The sequence below is a fragment of the Lynx rufus genome, unplaced genomic scaffold, assembly GCF_022079265.1.
Source record: "Lynx rufus isolate CCGP_SWC_20201006 ecotype Redwood Valley unplaced genomic scaffold, mLynRuf1.p SCAF_3, whole genome shotgun sequence".
In the NCBI taxonomy this organism is placed as follows: domain Eukaryota; kingdom Metazoa; phylum Chordata; class Mammalia; order Carnivora; family Felidae; genus Lynx; species Lynx rufus.
In genome coordinates, this window is record NW_025814845.1 from 173883929 (window position 1) to 173903928 (window position 20000).

At 36.5% G+C, this 20000-nt stretch overlaps 1 protein-coding gene across 3 annotated transcripts in view; it reads right to left on the reverse strand.

Moving 5' to 3' along the window:
- The window catches only part of WRN (WRN RecQ like helicase), a 152762-nt gene that overhangs the window by 85298 nt on the left and 47464 nt on the right, over window positions 1-20000 (reverse strand). For 2 of the 3 annotated variants that reach the window (XM_047091340.1, XM_047091339.1), the window contains exons 7-11: window positions 18095-18164; window positions 11415-11529; window positions 7132-7555; window positions 4370-4450; window positions 1383-1518 (exon numbers count right to left, since the gene is read on the reverse strand). In XM_047091340.1, coding sequence (XP_046947296.1) covers window positions 1383-1518; window positions 4370-4450; window positions 7132-7555; window positions 11415-11529; window positions 18095-18164 — 826 coding nt within the window. The remainder of the gene's footprint in view (window positions 1-1382; window positions 1519-4369; window positions 4451-7131; window positions 7556-11414; window positions 11530-18094; window positions 18165-20000) is intronic. The other variant, XM_047091341.1, reaches the window with a different exon arrangement.

A 20000-nucleotide genomic window follows, 5' to 3' on the forward strand; every position in this document is an offset into this window, starting at 1 on the left:
GTTCTACTACAAAGTGGTTCATATTTTGCCAACACTATAAGAAAACAATGTTTTGGAATTTGCTACAGTTCTAAAATGTAACATGTAGACCCAGCCACGGGCAAGCAACATACCAATGCAAATGTCATAATACAACCAACTTTCAATTAATAGTAATCAGAAATTAAATGGTCACAAATAAAATCCAGAGATAAAATTAAATCTTATTTTAGTTACCACTCCACCAAATCTTTGGCCAAAATTCTAACTGCCTAGCAGAGTGGAGTTACATTAACTTTTACTCAACTGATTTTTATTTTCTACTCAGGTTGAACAGTTCATGAGTGGCCAAGAAGAGCAAAGTATCAAGACCATTTACCTATAAACAAATGAAAACTTATTATACTTCTCAGCTTTAACAATTCCAAACAGAGAACTAAATTGATTTGAAGATACTATGCCTTGATTTAATATAAGAAAACAAACAGAATAACACTTTCTTTACCATCTTCATATACTTTCCACCTACAATATTTATGTTAATTTTCCTACATTATAACATTGATGAATCTAACTCTAGAGAGTGTTCTACTTCACGAGAAGACCCCATGATTTGCCATAATGAATTCTGCTACTTAACGCATGAATAACAGGAGGTCATTTCATGGATTCCTTATGATAGTTGGCATACACAGTATGAAAATTAGTCTGTTTTGCAGTCTGACATTGTGCCACTTGCTTTAAGTAATAAATTCCTGAAGAACAGAAACTATATCTATGTCTTTAACGATAATGTTTAATATAAGTAATTAAGGATTCTTATTAATGATTTCCTATTAATTTTTTGAATATAAAATATATTTCTTGAATATATAATATATATATGTATAGATTACCATATGCGCCAAATAACATACACATCACATCACATCACCATATGCGCCAAATAACACATTTCTATTATGACACTTTTGTTAAAAGTAAGAATTATGCTTTATAAAGACCAAAGCACTAAGGGACTTAATAACAAGTTTTTAGGACCTTATTAATTATATGCCAAAAAATTCTTGCCTCCAAAGTGTTTAAAAACTGGACCCTGGGGCGCCTGGGTGGCGCAGTCGGTTAAGCGTCCGACTTCAGCCAGGTCACGATCTCGCGGTCCGTGAGTTCGAGCCCCGCGTCGGGCTCTGGGCTGATGGCTCAGAGCCTGGAGCCTGTTTCCGATTCTGTGTCTCCCTCTCTCTCTGCCCCTCCCCCGTTCATGCTCTGTCTCTCTCTGTCCCAAAAATAAATAAACGTTAAAAAAATATATATATATATATATAAAAAAAAAACTGGACCCTAAATTAAAGTCAGCAGTAGATACCAGAGGTGAGTCACTGCAAACATATTACAGCACATACCTTCATCATCTCCTTCTTCTTTAATAGTTTCAAACTCATCTTCATCATCTTCAAAAGGAACATCCAGATTTCTGTCCATTTTTATGCCTTTTGAATGAATTGAATCTGCCGTGCCACTATTTAGATTTTCTAAAGACTGGAAGTTTAAAAGAAACCTTAGAAGCAAAACCATTGACAGTGTCGTATCTTTTTCACCAAACACAAAAGGAGTATTATTAACAGAACCTACAATTTTGTTCAAAGCTAACAGATGTGCAACCACTCTCACAAAAGAACATGTGTGCTCTGGTTTAAATACGTACTCAAGAGTGGTTTGTAAGGCACAAGGCCAAAGATGGAATACTTCCAGCATAAACAGGGTTCATTAATAGCATATAATGAACTGCCTATGGGGAAAGTTACCAAAATTTGAATAAAATTTGAATTTAAAACTTTTCTTCTTGGGGGCGCCTGGTGGCTCAGTCCATTAAGCGTCCAACTCTGGCTCAGGTCATGATCTCATGGTCCAGGAGTTTAAGCCCCACGCCGGGCTCTGTGCTGACAGCTCAGAGCCTGGAGCCCGCTTCAGATCCTGTGTCTCCCTCTCTCTGACCCTCCCCCATTCATGCTCTGTCTCTGTCTCAAAAATAAATAAACATTAAAAAAAAAATTTTTTTTTTTAACTTTTCTTCTTGGGGCGCCTGGGTGGCTCAGTTGGTTAAGCAAACAACTCTTGATTTCGGCCCTGGTCATGATCTCATGGTTTGTGGGATCCCAGGCTTCATACTTGGGATTCTCTCTCCCTCTCTCTCTCTCAAAATAAATAAACGAAGTTTAAAAAAAACTTTAAACTTTTTTTCCTTTATCATACTTCAATGTTTTCAATTGCCAAGAGGTAAATGCAGGTTTGAGTATTATTTTATGAGTTTCTCCATATCATGTGTCAGCATAACATTTAAACAATAAACAAATAATAAATGTATTTTTTGTGAATTATGTGAATGTGTTTATGTGAATTGTGAAAACAACAATAAAATATTGTAATAATTTTAGGAAAGGAATATTACAAATGTGAAATAAAGCTACTCTTTATTTTGGCTTGACAATATTGGATTTTCTCCCCTAAATGAAGATTATCTATTTAAAGAATGTTAGGATATTTCAAAATTGTTTCATCTATATGGGTTTTTTTTGTTGTTTTTTTGTTTGTTTGTTTGTTTTTTACTGAGAAGTGACAGGAAGAATTGTTAAACCACAGTTCTCATTTTCTCTTTTTATTAAACCGTCCACTTAATATATTTGACTTTAATAGCTTTTTTTTTTTAATTTTTTTTTTTAACGTTTATTTATTTTTGAGACAGAGAGAGACAGAGCATGAACAGGGGAGGGTCAGAGAGAGGGAGACAAAGAATCCGAAACATGCTCCAGGCTCTGAGCTGTCAGCACAGAGCCCGACGTGGGGCTCGAACTCACAGACCGCGAGATCATGACCTGAGCCGAAGTTGGCCGCTTAACCGACTGAGCCACCCAGGCACCCCGTTTAATAGCTTTTTTAAAAGTGTATTCATTTCAGGCCTGGAAAAGAAAGAGTGATTCTGTTCCCGATTCTTCATTCAAGTCAACAAATATGCTTAGAAAAGCATTCTGAAAATAAAGTTCTCTCATATGTGCATCCAGATTGCCTTCTAAGAGGTTCAATATACAATGTAAGATTGTGGAAGTCTGCAAGTGTCCTCCAAATGCACTACTTGAACAGCATTCCGCAGAGAAATGGTTAATCAATAAAGGAGTACGATTTAGTATTTACATTCTATTATTGCTATTAGCTAATATTTATTAAACACTTAAGAAATGTCAGGCTCTGTACTAAGCTCTTCACAAATGACACCTTAAATAATAGTTACAGCTGTTAACTGAGTACCAAAAAGACTAAGAAACTTGCCCAAAGTCACACAGCAAATAAATGGAGAAGCTGGGATTCGAACCCACATCTAAATTCAGAATCCAAAAATAATTAATTAATTAATTAATTCAGAATCCACATTCCCAGTCACTACCCACTAATCTGGCTCAAAACTAAAGAATCAGGACCCTAAACTCATTTCATTAGAAAGAAAAAAAATCACATCAACCTAAAGATGAGGAATAAAAGGTACACATTATGATGAACTTCTGTGTTTTTCTTCATTTTCAATTAATTTGGATAAATTTAAGCTTTGCTTTCTTATTGTCCATCCCCAGTTCATACCTGACAAAGAAACTGGAGGTTGGGTGAAATGAAGGAAAATAGACTTATAAAATAGTATTTTCAACTGTGATAATAAGATAGGGGTAGATGAAACAACTTAAAACATTACAAAATTATATATAATAACTATATCCATAGTAAATAAGACTTTTTCAAAGCAAGTGAAGAACAATACTGAATGTATAACAACAGAGCTTCCAAATCAAAGGGGATACACATAGATGGGAAGAAAAAGAAACCTATTTCAATAGCAGAGGGCAAAATTGCTACCCATTTTCCAGGAAAAGATTTAAAAGAAGTGACCTGGGAGAAATATGTTTTCTAATATGTAAAAATTAGCGTACTACTAAAATATTATAAAGATGTAAAGAAATATGAAATGGAAAACAAAATCTAGGGGCACCTGGGTGGCTCAGTCGGTTAAGTGTCTGACTTCAGCTCAGGTCATGATCTTGTGATCTGTGAGTTCGAGCCCCACATCAGGCTCTGTGCTGACAGCTCAGAGCCTGGAACCTGCCTCCGATTCTGTGTCTCCCTCTCTCTCTGCCCCTTCCCCGCTCACGCTGTCTCTCTGTCTCTCAATAATAAATAAATAAATGTTAAAAAAAAAATTAAAAAAAAAAAACAAAAACAAAATCTAATGATTATGTAATTGACAGTAATCACACTGTGGGAGGACATTTAGAATTAGGTAATATTTTACTTAATTAAATTCCCTTTTTAAGGAACTGGAAGCAAATTTCCATAATTTCAAACATACCTTAATCATCTCTAGTTCTAAATCTTCATCACTTTCAATTACATAAGATACATCCTCTTCATTATCCTTGGAAAATAAATCCTTTAAAAAAATAGTATTTCAAACATTAATTTTCCAATGTAATTGATCAATACCCTGTTTTCTACAAAATAAAGTTACTATGCATTAGATATCTTTAGACAACTTTCTCTTCTCCAGTAGATAAATTTATAATACATATTTATATGTTTATATGACACAGAGATAGAAAGGGAGAGAGGGTGGTAAGGAAGAAGAGAAAGAGGGAGGAATAAATAGATGCAAAGAAACAAAGAACCAAAGAAAAGGAGAATGAAGGAAATGTAACTGGAAAGATAGACAAGACAGACTGACTTGAAATAAAACCCCCCACAAGCTAAAAGTGAGTACAAAGTGACAAGTTCGACAATGGTTAAACAATATCAAACTGTGTTTCCCGACTTGAGTACAAGAACCTCCTTACAATGTTGAAAAATTCCATTCCATTCCATTCCATTCCATTCCATTCCATTCCATTCCATTCCATTCCATTCCATTCCATTCCATTCCCATTCCCATTCCCATTCCCATTCCCTTCCAGGAACAACAGGTGTTCTTTTATATCTACTGATTTTAGGAGCTCACAAAAAAGCTGCTATGACTGTAATAATACCTTTAGATTAATCACTTTTACAAACAGTACCTACACATATTTGAAAAACTGTATCAGATATGTTATTTATTCAGATATTGCAAAGGTTCGGATATGAGGAAACTTTACAATTTGGCAATCCCCAGGAAGCAAGGGTCCAACAGCATGGGAACCTGCACAAAAAAAATGCAGAAGGACCCAAAAAAAGTCCAATCTTTAAACTGAAAGTAGGAAAAGGAAGTCTAGCCATAGTTAACCTGCAAAAATTAAGCCTTCAAAAAGGATTTTAAAGTAAGTTTTATAGAAAGAGAAAAAAATTCTTTTACTATTATTTTACACTTTTAAATAGGGTCTTTAATGAATAAAGAAAAAAATTGCTAATGGTTATTACACAATAAGAATGGCAATAATTGGGGTAAAAGATGGCAGTGAGATCATTAAATTTTGATCATTCTATATCATTTTATGAAACCTATCATCTTAAAATGTATACCTAATATGAAATTTCCAAAAGGTAAAAGGTTGATGTAGTCATTAGCAAAAGATATTTCCTAAAAGGGAAATATGTTTTACAAGTGGTTGGGGTGAAAATAGCTTGAAAATCTTTTTTTACTTTTTAAATTTTTTTTTTATTTTTATTTTTTGAGAGAGACAGCAAGCACGTGCATGCACATGAAAAAGGCAGGGACAGAGGGAGAGGAAGACAGAGAATCTTAAGCAGTCTCCATGCCCAGTGCAGAGTCTCACGCGAGGTTTGATCTCACAACCATGAGATCACAACCTGTGCTGAAATCAAGAGTTGGACACTTAACCAACTGAGCCACCCAGATGTCCCTTGAAAATCATTTTAAATTTTCTTTTTTTTAACGTTTATTTTTTATTTTTGCGACAGAGAGAGACAGAGCATGAACGGGGGAGGGGCAGAGAGAGAGAGGGAGACACAGAATCAGAAGTAGGCTCCAGGCTCTGAGCCATCAGCCCAGAGCCTGACATGGGGCTCGAACTCACAGACTGCGAGATCGTGACCTGAGCTGAAGTCGGACGCTTAACCGACTGAGCCACCCAAAATAAAACGCATTAATATGTAGGTAGAAGTGATTACTAATATAGTTACCAAACAGAGAATTTCTCAAATACTAAGATTTTGATTGCCACTAGAAAACTGAAAAGGGAAATAACCTTATTATATGACTTTCAAATTTAATTTTAAAAACATAAAACTTCATTATTGCAAAATAAAATGCATAAAATTCTGCCAAATATGGACATCATAGGTAATTTTCTAAACTAAGGAAAAACAAATGAGACAAAAGTATACGCTATATGATGTCTCTTTTTATGGTTTGTCTTTACAATAAAAGAAACACAAAGATTTTTCTAATACAACCTCATTATTTCAAAAAATATCCTTAACTCAGCCAGGAGAAAAACATTACCTCAAATTAAACTAATAAAATCAGAACATAATAAGAAATCTAAACATGAAATTGACAGAGAATATAGAAGTTTAACAACAATTAAGAAAAAAACAGGTCAAGACTCTCTGGATGCCAGGAAAGGGTAGTGTCAGGCAAAAATATCAGTTTGTTAGAAACCCTCTTACAACAGCAAGTAAAGAAAATCTGTATGAGGAAATAAAACTACTTCCAAAGCAAATCTGGAAGAGTAAACACTAGTAGGTATATAGGAAATCCACAAAAAAAAAGAAAAAAGAAAAAAGAAAGAAACCCAGAGTTATCTATTATATAAAAATCAGGAGAAATGTTAAAATAGCAAAGTACAATGAATGTGTACTGACACTTTAAAATCTTTTCATTGTAAGACCGTAAGTTGCTGCTTATTAGACTCAGTCAAAGCAGCAAACTAGAGCTCACGTGTCAAATTCAGCCCACTTTTTGTTTTTGTTAGTAAAGTTTTACTTGAATGCAAACAAGCTCATTTGTTTACATTTGTCTATAGTTGCTCTCACATTAAATTGGCAGAACTGAACAGTTATAACAGGAACCGTGTGGTCTGCAAAGCCTAAAATGTTCACTATCTGCCCTTTTACAGAAAAACATCAGCAAACCCCTAGTAGTGAATGAAAATTGTTTTCTCTTTTTTTTTTTAGTACCTCAGGAGATTTGCAAGTAACATCACTAAGAACTTTTTCCTGAGCCTGCTGCTCCAAAATCTGTAGTTCATATTCTGTAATATCTAATGAGTGCAAACAAATTCTTTCTGTGTTCTCTCTCAACTTATGGTCTTCTTCTAATACATCTTCAAGCTCATCTTCTCTTTGTTTTACTTCATTTCCAAGTACATTTTCCTCATCATGTTTAATTATATCAAGTGTTGTGTCCCACGTCTCATCTTTAACTTTAGTAAAACTTTCATGTTCTCTAATTTGTTTCTGTTGTACTCCATCAGCAGTTGGATTTTCCAATGGTGATAAGTGAAAATTAGCACTGGGCCTCAGTTCAGTCTCAGTTGAACCAAATATCGTCTTCCTCCATGAATACAGATTTTCTGAAATATCATTTAATAGTGTAGAAATCCTAAAAAAAATTAAGAAAGGGTAATTCAACTTTAACTGCAATAACTATGAACACAAGTCATAATGCTTTTTAGTAAGTACAAGCTTTCTAGCCTGACCTTCACTTAAAAGACAAATTGGATTAAAATTATTCTTCATTCCCTAATAACTACTATATGCTTATGGCTGTGGGTTACTCTCTAGTACTGTAAGACACTTCTGTATTTAACTTGTACACGTACTAAGCATATATGCTAATATGCTTGTTGACTTATAGGCTTACTAGTGTCAGTAGCGTTTAGTCCCAAACTAATTATTTATGCCAGTTACACTTTTTGTGGCAATTAATTTAAATGTAAGTCAAATCGATGATACATGACCACCAAAAAAAAATTTGTTTTAAGTTGAACATGCTGAAAGACTCAGCAAATTTTCTTTTTTATAAAAAAAGTTCTGATTAACTATAGTCAAAACAACCAAAAAAGTTTGGAGGAAAAATCTTAAAAACTCCTAGGACTCTGCATTCAGATTGTTTCAAGTGTCTTAAGTTTTCACTCCTAATTTTAAAGAAACTAAAACTAGAAATTGCAAATGATACACAACGGGCATGAGTTAAAAAAGAAACTCCAAAGAGCAGTCCTATATTTAATGAAAAAGCCATGATAAATATAAAAAGACTGAGAAACAAATATATACTAATATGTTAAATTAAAAGAAAATTTTTATGATCCTACATTTTAACTAACTTTTTCAATTTGCTGATCAATTACTAGTCCCAACTGTAACACATAAGAGTGTTTATGTTATAATTCAAAAATGATGCTGTTTAGCATAGTCAATAATCACAAAACTAGAATATATTCTTTGGAATAAGAAAAAAACTTCCCATCAGTGGACAAATAAGAAAATATGGAGAGGCTGTATGTGAATAAATATGATATGAATTTTTTTTAAGTTTATTTATTTTGAGAGAGAGCATGAGCAGGGGAGAGACAGAGAGAAGGAGAGAGAGAGAATCCCAAGCAGACTCCACACCACCAGCATGGACCTGATGGGGGCTTGAACTCATGAACCAGGAGATCATGACCTGAGCTGAAACCAAGAGTTGGACACTTAACCAACTGAACCATCCAGGTGCCCCATGATAAGAATTTCTTAACTCGTTAATTATAGTTGCTAATAATAGCATTTTAACTAAGTGACTTTAAACATCTATTTATAACCAAACCTGCAAAGGGAAACCACAGCTAGAGTGTAAATTTTTTTTTAATGTTTAGTTTTGAGAGAGAGAGAGAGAGAGACAGAGAGAGAGAGAGAGAGAGAAAGCAAGTGTGAGCAGAGGAGGGGCAGAGAGAAGGAGAGGGAAACACAAAATCCGAAGTAGGCTCCAGGCTCTGAGCTGTCAGCATAGAGCCTGACACAAGGCTCAAACTCACGAACCGTGAGATTATGACCAGAGCCAAAGTTGGACGCTTAACCAACTAAGTCACCCAGGATCCCCTAGCGTGTAAAATGAGACACACTATCTTGTCTGTTGGTAATAGGGTTTATTAAAACAATTTTTAGTTACTTCATAAAAGTGGAAGTTAGAGGGAGAAAAGAGAATATGATAAGTAAAGAGACATTTTTACTATTTAGTTAACAATTTTGTTTAGCTCTTCTAATTCTTCTGTATTGAAATTAATAATAAAATCTGACAGGACTTTTAAAGTTTTATATTGATGATTCGAATAAAAATTTGATCATTTATGGGAATAAACTATCAAAAATGCTGAGTTGTTTCATGATTTTTTCCCATGCTAAAAATAGCACCAAAGTTGGGCTCAAGCTTAAGTTGACAAATCTACATCAATACAAACAAAATCGAAATTAAATTCAAAACCTAAAAACTCACTAATTCTAACATTCTAAAATTGTTCAAATCTTATGGAGAACAGTTAGCATTATACTTAGGTATTCAAATATAAGAACCACACATAAATAGTTTAGGAGAAACAGATATGTGACGTCATTAAATTGTTAAATGCATGGTAATGTTGTAACATATAAATACAGCAACAGTGACATACAGATTGACAAGACTGTAAGAGCTTATTTATTCCGTGCTAACATCAGAGGATGACATGCCTCATGTGAGGTAACTATTTACTCTAATAAATATCAAAGGCTATCTTCTTCAGTAAGGCATAATATACTTTTCCTTCTCTCTTGGAATTGTTATTATGCATATTAGTAGCCTACAGAAAGCATCAGCACCCAAAAGAATGCCAAGGACAGGACAGCAATACAAGAGATGTACAATGAATTTAAATCAACAGCTAAGAAGTATTGTACAATCCAATACCTTCCAGGTTCACTGAAGCATAAAACTGTCCCCTTCTCTAACAGACCTCAATTGACTCTACCTTTACAGTTCTCACTTCTAATTTTTATAGTTTTTTCCACTCTTTCACAGATTGCCACCTTTAACTTCCAGGTGTGGTCATGTGCACACCCTTCCTTATCCATGCCTGGTTTTCACTTTAACTGGATATCCAAGCTTATCAAACTGTATCTATAAACAAAAAGCAAATAGGTTCTGAATGGGTTTCATCCACTATGTACTTCAGTGAGTTTGAATTCATGCTTAGGGCATGTATTTTGGCATTCAGAGGACTTTTTTGCTCCCCCTTGGTTCTAATGTGTAATTTGGTAAGTTAGGTATTATGCAGACTTCTCACAAAGAATCTGAAATAAGAAATTTAACTAGTCCTTGTTTGACACTGAAACTTGACAAGATCTTTCTTTACTAAAGATGAATCCAGTATTTCCTATTCTCAAGTTTTAACAACACTTATATAGCTTTGTTATTACAAAGCAAAGCATTAATGAGACATAATCTACATTTAATAGACAGTCTAACTGCTGGAACAAAAATCTGGAATACATGTAAATACCATGTAAACAGTGATTATTTTTCTTTCATGGAGGGAAAAATGTAAAATTGAATATGAAATGGCTCTACTGGTACCTGTCCCCATTTGACAGTCAGTCTCTGTTACATAAAAACCACTAAAACAAACTAGGGGGAAAAAGGACTTTGAAAAAGATCTGATTCTCTGTATCATATTTTGAAATATCACAGTCAACATATATCACAAATCTTATCCCCCAAAAATACATGAACATTGCATTTTGTCAAAATCAGAATTCTATTTCAACAAACTGCTGACATTCCTAGAAAGTATTTTTGCCTCAATATTATATTACTACATTGTAATCATTCCATGTTCAAGAGTATTCCTGATTTTAGAGGAAGTCATTCAGCAATTAAGGCTCCTGCAAGGCCTAGTCCCTGAAAGAGTCAGCTACAAGGCACCAGTAATCCAACCTCTATTAATCCAAATATCTCAAATTATCTAGGGCTTTAGCTATAAAATTTCATTTAAAATCTGAATGCCTCTTGTTCTAACAGTGTCCTGATTAGGTAGAATTCCTATTTAATAATCAGATTAAAAAAACCAGAAAAATGAAGCTACTAAATATAAAAAGTGTTTTTATTTATACATTTTAGGTGACCAAACTGTAAATATAATTAAATGAGAGATGCCCATAAACAAAAGAAAAAGACAACATTGAATCTAAAATATTTTCCTGTGAACTTCTGAATTTTATTTTACTTTGTTTCATAAAACATCCTACAGAGCAGACAGAAAAGCCTTAAGCTTTTGATCTGCAGTGTAACAACTGGAAAGGTATTTCTCAAATTTACACATCAGTCCATGTATATTTCTATGAATCAAGCAAATTGCTATGAATCTACCTTAATGAAAAGTAATTCTTTATAAATAGGAATGTACAGTAAGAACAAACACAATTGGTAAAAACAGGTAATATTTAACCTCTGTGGATCTTCCAATTTTTTCAAAGTGTCAGGAAGACGCTTAGCCAGATCCATCATATCCTCAGATACTGAAATCAGTTGTTTCTTCACATCACTAGATAGCATTTCTTCCTCTGGAAAAAAACAATCAACATCACTTTTCAAACCACAAAGCAGGGCTCACATTTTCCTTTTCTTTCTGTAAGTGAGTTCCAACAAAAGAACTTCTTTATCCTATCTCCACATCACCTTAGTCACTTTACGTCCCTTTCAAACTTTTACTACTTAATTTTTAAATAAATTTCAAATGATCTGTATTCATACATATTACAACCAGTGGTTATCAACCTAATCAGAAGACGGTGGAAATGAGAATCTGAACCCATCTACATTACTTCAAGATCGGAAATCAGCATAACATCACTTGGGCTGTTACTTACGAAAAATAGTTTGGTAAACATAACCTTAGCCAACAGCCATTCCTCACTTCCCTAGTTATTAGGACCAAAATAAAATACAAGCCTTTCCAATCAGCAATCATCTTCCAAACCCTCAGCTTCATTCTGCCTGGTGCATCGTTCCCCATCCACACCACACCTGCCCTCCTTTCCAAGCCCTTCCCCTGCTTAGAATTTCTTACACTTCCTCACCGTCTTCTCTTGTCCTTCAAAAGTCCAGCTCCTCTGATGCATGTGACATGGGATTACACCATCTGCTAGTCGTGCTTGCTGCACCTTGTAACCTCAAAATCACAACCTTTCATTCACTGAAGGTTTTACTGCCTGGCTCACTGTCTTTCCCTTTACTACTACTCCTGTGGTCATTCCTAGTGATTACCACTCACAGATGTTCCGCCTAAAAAGGGTGGCCTTCTCAGTGCTTTGATCCTTCCGTTTCCAACAATCTTTTCCTCAGCTGACCTCAGCCACCTATTCCTATAGTCATTTGACCTTATAATTGCCAATAAAGTCACTACTTCCAAACTTTAATTGTAAGCATTCCATCCTCCAAACACCAGCATGCTGGCTTTCTTTCTAAAATGCCTTCCTCAATATAACTGTTCTTTCACACTTTCAGAATGAAAATTTCCTTACACACCTATCCTTCCCACATCCACTCCCCACCATGTCTTTTTTTCCTTTCTTACCCATTTTCTAGTAATCACTCCCCTGTTTGGACTCTCCCCTCTTTTGCTCCTTCCTCCCTCCATGGTACTTATGTAGGAAAGCTCGTACCCTAATTAAAACCAGCTTTTTTTACCTACTAGATGCCTATACTCAAAGAGTTTAATATAAATGAAAATAAAACCCAGCCATGATGACTCAGCTTGCTTTAAATTCTTAACACAGATCTCCACTGAAGTAATGACTGTTAATTATTCTACATTTCCCACTCTCCCACTATCAAGATGACCATTTCATACCTCTTTCTTTCTCTCCAAGCCTCCAACACCTGCTTGCCCCTCCTTTCATTCGGGGAACAACTTCACCTCTCACTACGCTAAGAAAATACAAAAAGAAAACTATCTCATCTGCCCACCCCCAATCTGCTAATGAGTCTGCATTTTCTCTCATTTACAGCAAAATTCCATGAAAGTGTTGTCCATATGCACTGTCTCAAACCTTCTACTCCCATTTTCTCTTAATCTGTCTCCAACCAAGCCTTCACCCCCACCCATGCAGCACAGCTGCTTTGGGAAAGGTTACCCACGGTCTCCACACTGTCAAATCTAATTGTTGGGTCTAGTTCCACATCTCCCCCAAATACTCAGAGGTATTTAAAACAGCTGATAACTTCTTCTTCCTTATAAACATATTCCTCACTTGCCTTCCAAACACTACACCTGTTTCCCTCTGTCCTTCACTGCTGCCCCTTCTCAGGTCCTCTTGGCTGCACTCTCCTCCTCTTCCTCATCTCTAAATGTGGGCGTGCCCCTGACATCAATACTTGGGCTTTCTCTCTATTCACTCTCTATTTCATCTCATCTTGTTTCACTGCTTTATTTATTTTTTAATGTTTTTATTTATTTTTGAGACAGACAGAGCATGAGCAGGGGAGGGGCAGAGAGAGGGGGAGACACAGAATCCGAAGCAGGCTCCAAGTTGTCAGCACAGAGCCTGACACGGAGCTCGAACTCACAGACTGTGAGATCATGACCTGAGCTGAAGTCAAAGGCTTAACTGACTGAGCCACCCAGGCGCTCCTCGTTGTACTGCTTTAACTACCATCTGTACCTTGATGATTCCCAAAGTCACATCCCCAACCTCACCCTTCCCCCTGAACTCGAGTCACACTTCCAAGTACAATATTCCTGGGTATCAATAAGCATCTAAAATGTAGCATATCCAAAACTGTAACCTGGATTTTTCTCACCCAAGCTCATTCTTCCTATGACCTTCCTATCATAACTGATCCTTCCATTCACTCAGCTGATCCAACCAAAATATCTTAATTGTCCTCAGTCTCTACAATTCACCCCTTACAGAGAATTCATCGGCAAATCCTTCACGATACATACCTTCAAAACATATACACAACCTTCCACTTCCCACCATCTCTACTGCTACCAGCCTAACCCAAACAATTAATTGTCATCTCTTGCTGGGACTATTATAGTAGCCTAATAGACTTCCCTACCTAATCACTTGCCCTCTTACAGCAGCCAAAAAAAAGAAAGAAAGAAAGAAAAAAAAAATCCTTTTAAATTAAAATTTAAGCATATCATTCTCCTGTCCCAAATCCTCTTGGGTTTCCCATCATTCCACTTTGTATTTATCTTAATAAAATATGCATTCATCACCTATTAGGACCTAAATGATCTGGCCCAAGCTACTTTTCTAGCCTCACTTTCTACCACTCTCACCCTTACGCATTTTGCTTCAGTTATCCTCATTGGTCCTTTTTTTTTTTTTTTTTTTTTTGAGAGAGAGAGAGGGTGCAAGTAAGTGAAGAGCAGAGAGACAAAAAGAGAGAGGGGGAGAATCTCATGAGGGGCAGAGAGAGAGAGAGAAGCGGGCCTCACCCAGGGCTAGTGTTTTACCCAAAGCAGGGCTCACATTCACCTGAAGCGGGGCACAAGCTCACCCGAAGCAGGGCTCGAGCTCACGGGATGTGGAACTTGAACTCACAAACTGTGAGATCAGGACCTGAGCCAAACTCAGATGCTTAACGACAACATATACTTGTTGCTCCTTAAATAAGGCAAGCAATCACCCTCAGACACTCAGCTCTTCCTCCGAAGACTGCTACATTCTTCCCTCAGATATTCACATGGCTCATTCCCTCATTTCTGTGAAATGAAGTGAAGCGCTTGTCTCCTGTGTTCAATGCATTTTCCCACCAACCAAAACTATACCTGACCCATGATAAACACCCATCAAATATGTGATATGAATGAATATCCCCTTTCCAAACCAATCTAAAAAAAAGTTGTTTACACATGCTTTCTCATGTTTCTTAGCTCTAATAAGTCCTCTATCATGTTCATATGATTTCCATTCACATCATTCTGCTCATGCTATGGTTTAGCACTTCCTTGTTACCAAAGCCTGGGGACCCTTTTCTGTTTTAGTAGCACAATGCACAAATAACCACTCTCTCCCTGGAATACTCTTTTGTCACTCAGTACACCAAAGCTGTTGGAGTAAAAAGGTTACAAACAACTGACACGTTGCCAAAACTAGTGATTAATTCTAAGTCCTCAGTTTCTCAAACTCTCAGCAGAACGTACTAAGAGATAGCTCCTCCTACTGAAAACATGCTCTTCACTTGGCTTTCTGCACATCAAACCTCCTAATTTTCTTCTCTGCCTATGGCAACTCCTTTGCTGTCCACCCCCCATCATGCAAACATTAAATACTAAGAGTTCCTCAAAATTCTTAGTCCCAGTCCTTTATCTCTAACTCTCAATTCTTTTATTTTTTTTATGTTTCTTCATTTTTGAAAGAGAGAGACAGAGCACAAGCAGGGGTGGGGTAGAGAGAGAGGGGGACACAGAATCTGGAGCAGGTTCCAGGCTCTGAGCTGTCAGCACAGAGCCCGACGTGGGGCTCGAACTCATGAACCGTGAGATCATGACCTGGGCCAAAGTCGGACACTCAACCGACTGAGCCACCCCCAGGGGCCCCTTTAACTCTCAATTCTTTCTCTCTAACTAAAACCATCCTCTGAGATACAGCCTGGATATCTAAGTGCTGCCTGGCCACCCACACCTGCTATCTCACAGCCGTCCTCCCTTTAAGACATCTAAAATCAGCTGTTTGACTCCTCAGCTCCAAATCTTGCTCCTTCTCTTCAATGGGTTTCATCCCTGTTGCTCATGCCAACAACATAGGAATGATCCTTGATGCATGGCTCTCATCATCACACCAAATTCTGCTGATTCTACTGCTCTATTCAATGTATTTTTATCTATCTCCTTCTCTCCATCCTCAATACAACCATCCAAACCAGGCCACCACCCCCTATCCCTTGGATTGCTCTTGCAGCCTCCTAACAAGTTTTCCCACTATGACCCTTGCCCTCCCACAATTCATTTTCGACTCTACAGCCCAAGTTATTCTTTTTTTTTTTTAATGTTATTCATGTCACTCCTGTTTAAAACTCTAATTCTTAGGAGGAAATGTAAACTCCTAATGTAAACATGGCCTATCTGCTTCCCTTGGTCTGCTTCCTCTTCATCCCTCACTCGTCATACTCAACAGTTCACCATAGTGAACTAGTTTCAGTTGCCTATAGATACTATGATCTCTTTCTGTACCTGCTATTCCCTGTGCCTGTGACACTTTTCCTCTACTCTTCAGCTACCTAACTCCTGTTCCTATTTCAGGGTGTACATGAAACATCACTCTCTGCAGGAAACCCTGCAATACTTCCACAATATGCATTGGACGACTCTCCTAGGTGCTAACCAAAGTGCCTTGTTTTCCCACATCCTAAGACTCCTCTCCCTATACTGCAACTGCCTTTTTCTGTTCATCTCTATAGCCCCTAAGAAATGTAGGTCTCCCTGTCAGGAAGCAGATCATAACTGTCTTATTCACTACTGTAACTCCACATCATAAAGTGGTCAACAATTTTTAATGAATGAATAAGTGCATTTTTACCTGCTATATCATTTAGTGTTTATTAGCTACCATCCTGGGATAAATGACTATTTTAACAGTGAGAAACAATGTGCAAATATCCTTTTGTTTTCTCATGTTATAATCCACTGTAATTCTTTAAAAAAGAAGAAAAAAATACCATCTTACAACCAAAAGTGGTCATTTGAAAATATCATCTATAAATACACCAAGGAAATTAAAGGACAATGAGGCTGGCATAACTCTGGCTTCATAATGGGAAGGCAGTGAGGGAGAAAAAAATAAAGAGTAGTAATCTTCATTACAATTCACTAGGATCCTAGTCAAAGTATTTCACCTTAGATGTCACAATACACACACACACATAATACAATAAAGAATAAAAGTGAGAGTCAAAGAATGCAGTATTGCAATGACAGGTACACAGATACCAGGACTTCTAGTGGCAATTTATATGTTACTTAATAAGAAATATCTTACACATCTCTTGGAAACATTTTAATTGGGGACAAAATTACAAGCATAAACTAGAAGTAATTCCACAAACCACAAACTCAAAAAACCATGAATCCTCTCTGTTGCATTTAAGTCTGTTATGATTTAAATAAATTCTATATTATTCTCCAGATCAGCTTCAAAAACGTATCATGTGCTCAGTTAATCAAGATAATTTCTAGCCACAGTACCTTTGGCTATAGAGAGTCAGCAAGCATTCATTAGAAGTGGCTTTCCAGGGAAAGAACGCAAGCATAAGGAGACTTCTACCTTAATAGGTAAAGAAGGAGGGTCTACCACAGAGGATATGGATCCCTTCTCAATGGCACGTATAAAGGGTACAATATAATTTTAAGTGAGATCATGCCATATCTTTAAACTTATTTAACAAAATCACTATTTTAATTAACATCTTAAACACAACTGTTTTCTATCTCCAAAGAAGCTACAAGAATAGGAATAACAACTCTATACAAATCAATATAGGTGCATGGAATATTCTGTCCCTCTTAGTGCTCACAAGTATTCTATGCTTGTGATAGATATTTAGCTATCATCTACATTTCAAACATGGGGAACCACGTACATCTCAAGTCACATGGCATAGATTCCCCTTTGGCTTTTGTGACGTGGAAGCCCACATTCTTCCACTATCCATGTAAGTCTGTTATCACTGACCTATCAAGACAGCTAAGAAAAGCACTGAAGTTGAACAAAGTAGTCATTCTTTCTGGAGAAAAACAGTGGTTATCCTACCCTAGAGAAAATTTAGAAATTTAAACCAGGACACTATGAAGTAACTGGTACACTTCAAATATTTATAGCAAGGATGTACATCATCTCCAGCCTGGGAGATAACTGGCTGTATCACTGATATTATCAAAGCCACAAAACCCCAGCTGAAGAAGCCTAATGAAGTGCAATGTGACAAAGTAGTAAATGCCTGAAACTCTAATCTCTGGCCAGACAGATCTCACACCCTAATATCAGCATGGCTCAGACACTCAAGAGACTGTAACAATACTAAATAGATTGCACATGTGTGAATATTGACTTTTTGGAGATAAACCTCACAAAAGAGCACATTCAAATTTTCTTTTATTTTTAGATCATCACATACCTTTTTTTATAGCAAACATGTGCACAGCATCACTTAAATTCTCTAATTTTCGATAAATGATGAGACCAGCCTACAAAAAAAAAAAAAAAAAAGAACAAAAACAAAACAAAACACAGAAGTTATTTTTGCTAAAACTAACCAAAATGAATGAGGTGCCTGGGCGGCTCAGTCAGTTAAGTGTCTGAGTTCAGCTCAGGTCATGATCTCATGATTCGTGAGTTTGAGCCCCGTGTCAGGTTCTATGCTGACTGCTCAGAGCCCAGAGCCTGTTTCAGATTCTTTGTCTCCCTCTCTCTCTGCCACATCCCCACTTGTGCTCTTTCTCTGTCTCTCAAAAAATGAATAAACGTTAAAAAAATTTTTTTAAAAAATGAAGCTATATGTCCCATCTTTAGAAAAATCCACAGTAGTGACTCACAAAGCACCCAGAAGGCTGCATTCAACTTATTATGTTACACAAAGATCTATGCCTTCATTAAATCACCTTACTGATTACGAGAACAGAGAAAGCAAGTGACTTATGCCCTAAAATAAACGTTCAAAGTTTTTACTTTTTAGCATTCAATATTACAAGGAGTTATCCAAATCAAATAACTTATAAGTAGACTCCAACAAAACACAAACAAGTAAGAAAAATCTACTTTGACAACACATATCCACTTCCCCATATCTCACTAAATCAGCTGGGAATGTCGACATATGAACAGCCCTCCCTCAAGGCACTGTTAAGAGGAACAACAAACTCACACTGAATTATCATGAATAAAAATGCTACAGAACTTGCACAATTTCTCAAGTTTTACAATTTTTTTTTTTTTTTTAACAGAACATAAAGGGGAATGCCTGGGTGGCTCAGCCAGTTGAGCATCTGACTTTGGCTCAAGTCACTCTCTCTCAAAAAACAAAAAAAAAAGAACAAAAAAACCCACTTTATTAACAGAACATAAAGGAAAATTACACCCTATCTCCTGAAAAAAACTGAATTTTTTGTTTATAAAAAAATGGTGGCTCCATGCCTAAAAACGGATGCAAAAAGGAAAACAACAATATATTCATCTACAAATAAACGTATAAATTAGGGAATAAGAAATCCACTGTGACACAAGATATATTTCTTGAAAAAACAAAGACAAAAAACAAATAATGCTATAAAGATAAGTCCAAATTTCATGATGTACAAATATGTAAATATGAAAATACATCTGACAGCAGTGGAAAGCTAAATTTGGAGGCAATTTACTTAAATTTTTAGCATGTTTTAAATATAAATATAAGAAATAAGGCCAGTTTCAGTATAGAAACTATTTTTATTCTGAAGCTGCTTATAAATCAAATACATCATCAATACCATTTGTTGTTTACTCAGCCTGGGCTTATTACTATTCCATGTTTTCAGAGAGATTACATTTTTTACATACAAACTGGACATTATTTTGGCTTCATGACAATTAATGCCAACCTGATTTAAAATATTTGAGTTGCGGCCACCTGGGTGGCTCAGTCGTTGAAGCGTCCGACTTCAGCTCAGGTCATGATCTCGCGGTCCGTGAGTTTTTTTTTTTATTTAAAAAAAAAATTTTTTTTTTAACATTTATTTATTTTTGAGACAGAGAGAGAGAGAGAGAGAGAGAGCATGAACAGGGGAGGGTCAGAGACAGAGGGAGATAAAGAATCTGAAACAGGCTCCAGGCTCTGAGCTGTCAGCACAGAGCCCAACGCGGGGCTCGAACCTACAGACTGCGAGATCATGACCTGAGCGGAAGTAGGCCGCTTAACCGACTGAGCCACCCAGGCACCCCTCGCGGTCCGTGAGTTTGAGCCCCGCATCAGGCTCTGTGCTGACAGCTCAGAGCCGGGAGCCCACTTCAGAATCTATGTCCCCCCTCTCTCTCTGCCCCTCCCCTGC